The 11,708-nt window shown below is 38.1% G+C and overlaps 1 protein-coding gene across 9 annotated transcripts; it reads left to right on the top strand.

Moving 5' to 3' along the window:
* The first annotated feature begins 2,557 nt into the window (after window positions 1–2,557).
* Window positions 2,558–11,339, top strand: LOC109891033 (complement decay-accelerating factor). 9 transcript variants are annotated; one of them, XM_031825056.1, is made up of 13 exons: window positions 2,846–3,344; window positions 3,523–3,708; window positions 3,846–3,945; window positions 4,986–5,056; window positions 5,224–5,409; window positions 5,665–5,748; window positions 5,916–5,996; window positions 6,164–6,247; window positions 6,321–6,371; window positions 6,460–6,501; window positions 6,814–6,856; window positions 7,526–7,607; window positions 7,805–11,339. In XM_031825056.1, the coding sequence occupies exons 1-13, from the start codon at window positions 3,281–3,283 to the stop codon at window positions 7,808–7,810; spliced, it is 1,080 nt and encodes a 359-aa protein (XP_031680916.1). In that variant the 5' UTR covers window positions 2,846–3,280; the 3' UTR covers window positions 7,811–11,339. The 9 variants fall into 9 exon arrangements, 8 of the variants coding, with proteins under 8 accessions (XP_031680917.1, XP_031680921.1, XP_031680916.1 ...); XM_031825055.1 differs by having other exon boundaries at window positions 2,847–3,344; window positions 6,811–6,856; XM_031825059.1 differs by having other exon boundaries at window positions 2,850–3,344; window positions 3,600–3,708; window positions 6,811–6,856.
* Window positions 11,340–11,708: the final 369 nt, after the last annotated feature.

The following is an 11,708-nucleotide window of genomic DNA, read 5'->3' on the forward strand; positions in this document are numbered from 1 at the left end:
ACATTATTCATCTCATATGCATACGTATATACTGTACTCTATATCATCGACTGCATCCTTATGTAATACATGTATCACTAGCCACTTTAACTATGCCACTTTGTTTACATACTCATCTCATATGTATATACTGTACTCGATATCAGCTACTGTATCTTGCTTATGCTGCTCTGTACCATCACTCGTTCATATATCCTTATGTACATATTCTTTATCCCCTTACACTGTGTATAAGACAGTAGTTTTGGAATTGTTAGTTAGATTACTTGTTGGTTATTACTGCATTGTCGGAACTAGAAGCACAAGCATTTCGCTACACTCGCATTAACATCTGCTAACCATGTGTATGTGACAAATAAAATTTGATTTGATTTGATTTGATGAAGAACAAGGAACACACCAGGCAGGTCCGAGATACTGTTGTGAAGAAGTTTAAAGCCGGATTTGGATACTAAAAGATTTCTCAAACTTTAAACATCCCAAGGAGCACTGTGCAAGCGATAATATTGAAATGGAAGGAGTATCAGACCACTGAAAATCTACCAAGACCTGGCCGTCCCTCTAAACTTTCAGCTCATACAAGGAGAAGACTGATCAGAGATGCAGCCAAGAGGCCCATGATCACTCTGGATGAACTGCAGAGATCTACAGCTGAGGTGGGAGACTCTGTCCATAGGACAACAATCAGTCGTATATTGCACAAATCTGGCCTTTATGGAAGAGTGGCAAGAAGAAAGCCATTTCTTAAAGATATCCATAAAAAGTGTCGTTTAAAGTTTGCCACAAGCCACCTGGGAGACACACCAAACATGTGGAAGAAGGTGCTCTGGTCAGATGAAACCAAAATTGAACTTTTTGGCAACAATGCAAAACGTTATGTTTGGCGTTAAAGCAACACAGCTCATCAACCTGAACACACCATCCCCACTGTCAAACATGGTGGTGGCAGCATCATGGTTTGGGCCTGCTTTTCTTTAGCAGGGACAGGGAAGATGGTTAAAATTGATGGGAAGATGGATGGAGCCAAATACAGGACCATTCTGGAAGAAAACCTGATGGAGTCTGCAAAAGACCTGAGACTGGGATGGAGATTTGTCTTCCAACAAGACAATGATCCAAAACATAAAGCAAAATCTACAATGGAATGGTTCAAAAATAAACATATCCAGGTGTTAGAATGGCCAAGTCAAAGTCCAGACCTGAATCCAATCGAGAATCTGTGGAAAGAACTGAAAACTGCTGTTCACAAATGCTCTCCATCCAACCTCACTGAGCTCGAGCTGTTTTGCAAGGAGGAATGGGAAAAAATTTCAGTCTCTCGATGTGTAAAACTGATAGAGACATACCCCAAGCGACTTACAGCTGTAATCGCAGCAAAAGGTGGCGCTACAAAGTATTAACTTAAGGGGGCTGAATAATTTTGCACGCCCAATTTTTCAGTTTTTGATTTGTTAAAAAGGTTTGAAATATCCAATAAATGTCGTTCCACTTCATGATTGTGTCCCACTTGTTGTTGATTCTTCCCCAAAAAATACAGTTTTATATCTTTATGTTTGAAGCCTGAAATGTGGCAAAAGGTCGCAAAGTTCAAGGGGGCCGAATACTTTCGCAAGGCACTGTATATAGTTTCACTGACATATTGTTGCATTTTTTTCTGGTTTGTGCGAAATCGTTAAGAATAATATAAAACCAGTGTGCACGCCACCAAGGTGAATTGGTTTAGTCTTGACTCTAAGTTGACAGTGTTGAGGGATGGGTAATGTATTGATGCTCGAGTGCCAAATCAACACAAATTTGTTTCTATTTGTCTTTGTTACTTATTTTTGTATATATTTTTATATTTATATAGTTTTAAATGTTAGAATTATTTATTTTTGTTGTTCCAAATGTCTGAATAAAAATTACAGTTAGTGCAGAATGGTGCTATTTTTGTATGGGGGGGGCTGAAGGGAGCCATACCAGCTAGAACCGCCACTGCTGTCAGGGATATTTCTTCTGTACACAATCTACTTACCATGGCAACGGTGCTGTTTTGGAGACATCTCCACCAGTTTAGGGGAGGATACGCCCTAGATTTCTCCAACTGTGGAAAAAAGCTCAGTTATTCCTATGCAGGAAATGGAAAATACGATATCGTTATCGTTTGATAGAAGTCTGTATATTTGTTCCCATGCCCTTATTTTGAATTATACAAGAACCATACCAACGTAGTCTTATATTCATGCATGAGCAAATGATAAGGAGGACTGTGCGCTCGGATGCTGAAGTGGAAGCAGGAGTCCGTGCTCGAGTCCCTTGAGTTGATGTCCTCTGGACACGCCGCCACCGTATAAGATCATTGTCCAGCCAACACATGAACGAACTGCCATCAATAAATGAGTTTTTTGTTTCGTTTTTAAAGCGTTTGAGGTTCTTCATGTAATGAAAAGCTTTATATAAAATACGTATATTATTATTATTATTAATGACCATTGTGATATGTGAAACATATAACATAGAGCATATGGGGATTTTAACAAAGCCTGCCCAAATCCCTGACCTCTATCTATCCTGTGCAGTTTCAAGCGCATGGAGCGCAATAAGACACGTTGACAGATCAAGTGCATAATTTATCTTCAGTTGAGCCAACCGAAACTCAAACTTGTCCACAGGTCACAAGGCAGGGGAGGATGGAAACTATTCAGTGATGTGGTCAGTTAACTCATTGCTTTCTCCACTTCAGTCAAAATTACATGAACTCCATTTCCCCTTCAATGTATTCTCAACTAGGCCTGCTTCAGAAACATATCATAATCATTATTTATTCAGGATTAATTATAATACTGTATTATTAGGTTATTATGGAGTAGCTCTGGGTTACTCTGCGCGTGGTGTTACGGGTGTCACAATTTAACACTGCCAAAAGTCAGCCACCATATCTTCTTAAAATGTGATTTATAACATTAACCTAACCTTAACCGATATGCTAACCCTATTCCTAATCCTACCCTTAAATGAAGACCAAAAAGCACATTTTTGTCTTAATAATTTTTTTTTACGATATGGTTGTGTATTGACTTTGTGGCTGTGGTAACTACGTGAAACCCCGTTTTAGGTGAAGTGCTACAGTGTTGCTGGAAAGTGAAAATATCTTCAAGCGACAGTTGAAGTCGTCCATGGACTGGTTGGTACTGATTAAACAGCCAGCTAGATAGTGCCAACAAGATCAGAGAGAACTTGTTAGATCGAGAGACCGACTTGTCTTCACATAAAATCTACTTTAAAAAGGACAGCCAGTATAATGTTTTATTCAAATGCATGGACTAAGTGCTTGATATGCCTTATCTTTTTAACAAGTGGAAATGGTGAGTACGTTTCTAGTCATGGTAACTTTGCTGTACAGTAACCGTTTGCTAGCTAACGTTTATAAAAGTTTTAGCTTAATGTTTTGGTTACAAATAGACACTTTGCTAATTTGAGCTGGCCAACCTAACTCTCATTGTGTGTGGAGTTGACATATTCTACTATATCATGTCCTCACAGCCGAGTGTCCCAATCCTCAAGTAGAGGGAAATGTTGTTCTAACGAATGATGCGCTATTAATTAACGTTTTTCCGGAGGGGGAGAAAGTCACTTTTGAGTGTGTCAACGGCTACTTGAAAGAGCAAGGATCTGAAAGAATCACCTGCACGAGTGGAAAGTGGAGCACGCTCAAATTAAACTGCAAAAGTATGCGGCAAAATAGTAGCATTTTTCTCAGTTTTTCTGTAAAGTGTGATTTGTATTTTGTTATTTGATTTATTTACTGTTGTTTGATTGTTTGTTTGTTGTTGGCGTTAACTTGGCTCGATGATTATTAATTCCAGAGAAGGACTGTGGTGCCCCCAGGAAGATACCACATTTGACATATGAGTTTAAGGAAGGCACGCTTTTTGGTGCATCAGCAAGAGCAATCTGTGATAAAGGGTGAGTATGCTTCATCCTGTATCTAATGTATCATCAGAGTATGTTTGAATTATTTTGCCAAAAGATTCAATCCCAGACAAGGACCCCACCCAACCACCTCCAATAATGTATGTATAAACTAGATGGCTGATAAGAGGTGCTGTGTTGAAGCCACCGTGCCTCCATCTTGGCACTCCCCCACCGCTGTAAGACATATTTTGGAAGCTATAGAAATTAATTTATTAAAGATTAACTGAAACATTTTTAGTATGTTAAGGCAATTTTGATAACCAAATGTGATAAAGAAGCATGTTCCTACCCTTAAAACAGCTGAACAACTGTTTTAAAATCACAATTGGCCTCATGGTGAAATCCCTGAGCAGTTTCCTTCCTCTCCAGTGACTAAGTTAGGAAGGGTGCCTGTATTTTTGTTGTGACTGTGTGTATTGATACACAATTCAAAGTTTTACTAATCGACCAATAGGAGTCCCTCTTTGTGGTCTTTGTTGTTGAATCTGTGCTTGAAATTCACTGCTCGACTGAGGGACCTTACAGATAATTGAATGTGTGGGGTAGTCATTTAAAAATCATGTTAAACACTGTTATTGCACACAGAGTGAGTCCATGCAACTTATGTAACTTGTTAAGCACATTTTTGGTCCTGAACTTATTTAGGCTTGCCATAACAAAAGGGTTGCATGCTTATTGTCTCAAGACTTCTCAGCTTTTAATTAATTTACAAACATTTCTAAAAACATAATTCCTCTTGACATTATGGGGTATTGTGTGTAGATCAGTGACACAAAATCTCAATGTAATCCATTTTAAATTCAGTCTGTAGCACAACAAAAATGTGAAAAGGTCAAGGGGTGTGAATACTTTCTGAAAGCACTGTACTGTAGAATTGCATTCATTCCTATGGAGGACTGCTCCTACTGGGGAGTGCAAATATGGCCGACCGTAGGCTTCAAAACCACTCAATAGCCAATAGATGGCATAAGCAATCCAGGGTTTATATACATCATTGACCACCTCTCACATGCTCTCTCCCCCTCTTCTAGTTATCAACTTATGGGCCCAAGTTACAGGCAGTGTTATGCCACAGGTTGGAGTGGAAGACCAAGATGTAACGGTAAATCTCCCATATTTGCCATTGACACACTTGGACATCTATGCATGACTCCCTGTCAAAGCATGACTCCTTGTCAAAATAAAGGTTAAATAAAATGAAAATAAGGCATTGAACTTGTTTGAATAAAGACCACAAATATAATGCACCCATGTATGTGTCTTCCTCAGTGGTAACTTGTGATAAACCTCCTGAGATAATGAATGGCACGATCATAGAGAAGCCTGGCGAAGAGTTACCAGAGTATGGTTGTGTCATACAGTACTCCTGTAATGAAGGTTACACCCTCATTGGAAACAAATCAATTGAGTGCATTGAAGATGGTGAATACAACTCATTACCTCCTGAATGTAAAGGTATGGATTCAATTTATTTTTGATCAATTATCTGCCAACTGTTATGGGTTGTATGCTTTACAGAGGATACATTATATATTATTGTTGTAGATCCGCCTTCACCCTACATCTAGACACTTCAGGCATGTGTCAGACTATGATAAGGAACATTGTCATTGATCTTCCTTCTGTAAATCCCTGTCAGTGTCATATGTAACAGTGGTGTACACTTGAAGGTGCCATACTGAATAATCATTGTACATTTCTATTTCATAGATGTCAATGACATTCTTTTGAAACCAACAACTATATCAACATCATCAATAACAACAACATCGACTGTTCCACCCACAATACGAGGTAGAGGAAATCCAAGTAAATCTATCCCAGTGTAATCAAGGGCTTGATAATTCATTGAATTTAGTATTTGCAGTTTCAGGGAGTAACAGTGGTGTACACTAATTAAAAATGAAAGCACTGCATGAAGGTGCAATACTGAATAATCATTGTACATTTCTATTTCATAGATGTGAATGACATTCTTTTGAAACCAACAACTATATCAACATCATCAATAACAACATCGACTGTTCCACCCACAATACGAGGTAGAGGAAATCCAAGTAAATCTATCCCAGTGTAATCAAGGGCTTGATAATTCATTGAATTTGGTATTTGCAGTTTCAGGGAGTAACAGTGGTGTACACGAATTAAAAATGAAAGCACTGCATGAAGGTGCAATACTGAATAATCATTGTACATTTCTATTTCATAGATGGCAATGACATTCTTTTGAAACCAACAACTATATCAACATCATCAATAACAACAACATCGACTGTTCCACCCACAATACGAGGTAGAGGAAATCCAAGTAAATCTATCCTAGTGTAATCAAGGGCTTGATTATTCATTTAATTTTAAATTTGCAGTTTCAGGGAGGAATAATGGCGTTGGGGAACATGACACCAATGCAGCTACTGGTGAGTTAAGTTGATTCAATTGCTTATTATTTTGTAGTATATTTTTCTAGCTCATATTTGAACAAATAATACTGAATCTCTCTTTCAGAGATTGCAGCGGTTGTGGGTAGTGTGATCGGCACTGTCATAAGTAAGAATTCCATCATTTGAAACAATCACAAGTGAGAGGGGGGATATTTGTTTCTAATACACTTTTTGAAGAAGTAGCTGTTGAGTTCAAAGATATGTTCTAACTAAACTGGATACTTTGTTTTATACTGTACTGGGGAAACATTCCCTTCTGTAGCCCATCAGGAATTTCCCCCACATTACTTGATTTGTTACACTAGTAAGCCTAGTTAAACTGCCTACTTTCACATTTGACCATGTTTATCAGATTTGTGTTACACTTTCTCTTCACCATCATACAGTGGGCTCATGATTGATAACTTGTCTTTAGCAGTTACACTTATTGTTCTGATCACACGGTATTGTAAGAGGAAAGGGTGAGAACCTACATTTAATAATTTATCTTTTTCGAAAATAGTCCATGATTAAGCACGATTTCACCTACAACTAAATCAAAGATTATATTTTCCTCTTACTAACTATACTGTATGTGCATTAACCACAGCTTCTGGCTTTAAATCAACAAATTATTTGGATAAACTAGCTATACGGTTGGCCAATTAATTGACCTAAACAATATTTGTTAAAAAAACTTTATTTACATAACCCATCAACTAACATTCAGTCTGGCCATGGGCATTTATACTGTATTTATGTATTCCCTACAGTATCTGTGATTTGCATGATCAAACTTTTTGCTGGTTACTTTTCCCTGTTTTGGCCAAAAAATTACATTTTTCCTGCAGTGTGTTGAAAAATCGAGGAAGTAAGGAAATCCTTTGCAATGGCACTCTCAGACAGATATTGGCTTTGAAAAAGAGAATAGAGTATGTTGTTCTAAAGGGAGGTGGGGTAGTAGGCTAGGCTATACACAGTGCTGAGCTGACCAGCTTTCTAACTGCCTACCACACTGGAACACACAAACTACCCAACTAAAACACTGGTAAAATACTGAGATTGGCATGCAGAATATATTTCTTTACTGCACTATTATATGTAAACATGGTAATCCTGACAAACTGTCATTGTTTGAAAATGATACATAGCTCGTACCAGTTTGGAGAAGACCGAAGTCGAACAGATGAATTATTACAATTTCAAAATAACTACGTTGAATGCCTACCCAAGGTACCTACAGTTCATACATATCATTATATTAAAACCATTATTCAAAAATATGTTCACCATCTTTTAACCAAAGTCTCACTCATATGACTATACGGTTTGTGTTAGTCTTTGAGCTTGAGTAATCTAAATAGTGACACTATTGTTAAAACTGCTCCGCTGAGTCAATGCTTTGTCTAAAATGTCTAATTTCTTTCCAGGTCTAGGACTGCACCTATCTGCTAGTCTGCATCTGTAGCCTTGAAAAGTAGTGCCAGCGGATTGTTCCTCTGACCATTCCCTGGTTGGACAAAGCCATTTAATTTACAGTGCCCTTATGTATGTGGCAATACTGAATGGAAGTTATAATTGCACTTTTTATTAAGTTGTTTTTGAAAGTCAGTTCAGCAGAAATGTTTTAACCCAATGTTTGAAAACCGGTTTTGAAATATTTTTATTCTCTATTTATATACAAAACTGAAATATACATAATTGTCTTTTCAAATGCCATATTTGACTACAGGTTGCTAGCTTGCTCTGTTGTGTGGGCAGAAGCCCCTGTAATGAGATTAGTGCACTAAACAAAATGTATGATTGAGGAAATTCCCAGGCTGATAATCACTGACCATTTCTAAATGTGTGCTTACTGATCGTGGCTCACAGGAAAATAACAGTATGAGACAGTTTCCTGGACCCAGGTTAAGCCTACAGCACTGTATTCCTTTTCAAGTAGGCTTAATCTGGGTCCAGGAAACCAGCTCTTCGTGTTATTTTCCGGCAGCCCCAAATGTCACAAAATAACGTCAATCTTTTTACTTAGAGGTTTTGTACTTTGATTTTCTAGTGTGTATTGTGTGATTTAAGATATCAAATTACTTTTATGATAACTGCCTTTTCTCCTTCTTTGAGACACATTTGTGTAAATATGAAAGTATGTACATTGTCTAATAATCATGGTTGGGTAGGTTAATTTGTAAATGTAATCTGCTACAGTTACTATACTATATCCCAGAAATGTTCCATATCCACAAAAAGCTTATTTCTCTCAAATGTTGTGCATACATTAGTTTACATCTAGGGTTGCCAACTTTTTCACTACCAAATAAGGGACAAAAGGTGGCGTGCCTGTCAGTGCACAGTGCCACGGCGGTATGGGTATGGTGTCGTGTGAATACAGTGATACAGTGTATATTCATATTTTTATTAAATTGGAAAGGCAAAACATTTCTATATTCCATTTAGCCTATAGCTTTACTAAAACTGTATCATTATGTAAACTTATATGAATAAACCTCTAAATTAATTATCAAAGAAATCACAATTTGGACCTTTACAGCAAAAAAAAACTTTTCAAATGCAAAACAGGAAAGAGGGGCACGAGTCACTCACCAAGTCTACATATTTTTTGCTGCTCGTGACTAATTCAAGCTGTCCTTTCTCCTCTTGCATAGCCAGAGAGAAGTCATTACATGACAAGTCACAGTTCCCAGATATTTGAAGTTCATTTTTGATCAGTTCTGTGCTACATCGGTTTCTTGAGTCTGACCATTTAATGGTCATCAGACAGAAAATCCTCTCTACAAAGACATTTGAGTCTGGCACACTGAGGACAAATGAGACAATCCTGAACATGTTGATCAAGTTGGCTTTCCCTAGGTTTTTGAGAACTGCCACCTACTTCGCACTGGTGGTTTTTGTGGTATCCTGTCTGGTATTCTGTATTTCCTCCCGGCTAGCACAGAACTCTTCATAGAGTTGGTCCATACTGACTGTATTACATGTTCTGGTGAGAAATCAAACCACTTGTCAATGTATGTAATGACAGTGTCATAGAACTTCAAAGTCCTGTTGCTGCTTGGACCTTTGTGCTGACAATTGTTTGTCCATCAGCTGCTTGGTCTACTCAGAAAAAAAACTCCTGTTTCAGCTGAAGCATCTTACATTTTGAACTTTTGGACTTCCTCGTAAACATCTGTGATACAGAGCGTCGTTTCCTCCAGCTTTTTTTACGAGTTGGTCAAAAACACACCCACTTTGTGGAAAAAGCACAGATAAATCTCAGCATCTTCTGTTTTTTCTTTATACTCGAAAATACTATTCAGTGCCACAGAACAGGTCTCCCTAAGGGACCTGAAGTATGATGTAAGAGCTGGCCAGCTTTGCTGGAGACGATCGACAGCTGGATGAAGAGCCATTGTGTGCAAACATGTCACAGAATTTCACGCCACTCGAGTGGCGTCAACAAAGACACAAAAAAATGCATGCAGTTGCTCTCTTCGGGAAGCGGATACTGATAAGTGGCTGTAAAACAATTGTCTCAATATCCACTGACCACAGGCGTGCTTGCAGGCTTTATTAGCTGGGCAATTAGCTTTCAGAATGTGATTGTTGGCTCTGCTCAATAACTGGTAAACGGAGGTGTTTTCCAATTATATCAGTTTCCGCAGTAGACGTCACGAAGAATGCACCGATATTGCTAGCACCTTTAGCTAGCGTGGCCTTGTGCATTTCTGTGGAAGCATGCTGAGTTAGGTCATTCTCCCCTTCGTGGCCTTTGCCCTCCCAGGACCACCCATGGCTGCACCCCTGCCCAGTCATGCGAAATCCATAGATTAGGGCCTAATGAATTGATTTAAATAGACTGATTTCCTTCTATGAAATGTAACTCAGTAAAGTATTTAAAATTGTTGCATGTTTTTGTTCAGTATAGAGTTACCTGTCCTAAATTGTAATCAGTAACTTAACTTTTGAATTACCCAAACTCAGTAACGTAAATCTGATTACTTTCCCTTTAAGAGGCATAGGTTGGCATGAATCTTGTTCTGGAAGCAGCTCTGCAGAGTGGTCACTATCTGGCACAGCCACAAAGTCATACAATCTGATAATTTAAAACCTAACTAACCTTAATCACACTAACATTAATGCCTTACCCTAACCTTAAATTAAAGCACATTTTTGTTTTCATAACATAGCCAATTTCGACTTTGCTGCTGGCGTATCTAGCAGAATTCGCTCAGTTCTGCCTCAAGGACAAGACTCATCCCAATAAACATCAACATGCTCAAATGGCATTAGAAGAAGATAAAATGAATATTAGCAGTTGAATGACATGCATTGCAGCTGGCCATAAATAGCTGGCAATAAATGGATGGTGCATTTTACTTTATGGGTTGGTTACGTAGGCTTCTACTACAGATAATAATAATATGATTCGGCTATATCTTTACATAAAACAAAAAAGAGTGTCAGATTTCCAGTTAATGTTATACCCCTTGATCTTCAAGAATAGGACTTGGAAGTATGGAAGTATAGATTAGCCAAACTGTTTTACATGAGCATAACCCAAAATGTAAGGACTAGCCTACTCTGTTGTTTATGATTATGTTGTCATGGAGGGCTGATTGGGCTCATTGCTTCGAGTTGAAAAATAAATGCTGCCTTTGGAATGGCATGCTTTGAGCACTACCGAAAAGTGCTATCTGCATTTGAAAAATGTATGCCATATTCTGCATTTGCTGTAGGCCTATTTGTTTTACATTTTTGTTGATGACACTTTGATATCTTGATAGTTTTAAGTCTATCAAAAGTGTACGAGTTTTAGCATGTGTCCGTTTGGCCTAGACATCATTTTAATTAGCATGAATTAGATTGAGCAATAAAAGTCCTACTCGTCGCCTGTTCCTGCTCTTTCCCCCCGAACCATCAAACGCGTTTGGTATCATAGTGATCTTTGAATAAACTTAAACATGTACCTTTTTTCAATGGTGATTTGAATGTCATTGAGAAGGTGTCAAATTACCTGCTGAAAGGTGAATTTGTCTCCCAGTGTCTGTTGGAAAGCAGACTGAACCAGTTTTACTTAAGTGCCTTATTGCAAACAGGATGCATGTTTCCTTCTTTTCATTCTGTCATTTAGGCTAGTATTGTGGAGTAACTACAATGTTGATCCATCCTAAATGTTCTCCTATTACAGCCTTTAAACTCTTTAACTGTTTTAAAGTCACCATTGGCCTTATGGTGAAATCCCAGAGTGGTAATTGAGTAAGGAAGGATGCCTATATCTTTGTAGTGACTGGGTGTATTGATACACCAAAATGTAATTAATAACTTCACTATGAAGTTATG

This window comes from Oncorhynchus kisutch, linkage group LG5 (assembly GCF_002021735.2).
Source record: "Oncorhynchus kisutch isolate 150728-3 linkage group LG5, Okis_V2, whole genome shotgun sequence".
NCBI lineage: Eukaryota > Metazoa > Chordata > Actinopteri > Salmoniformes > Salmonidae > Oncorhynchus > Oncorhynchus kisutch.

Bases quoted from the DNA above. Each gene is read 5' to 3' on its own strand.
- LOC109891033 (XM_031825055.1), top strand. From the start codon at position 3,281: ATGTTTTATTCAAATGCATGGACTAAGTGCTTGATATGCCTTATCTTT. The intron at 5,997-6,163 runs GTAGAGGAAATC...TCTATTTCATAG, and splicing joins TGTTCCACCCACAATACGAG to ATGGCAATGACATTCTTTTG. The intron at 6,248-6,320 runs GTAGAGGAAATC...TTAAATTTGCAG, and splicing joins TGTTCCACCCACAATACGAG to TTTCAGGGAGGAATAATGGC.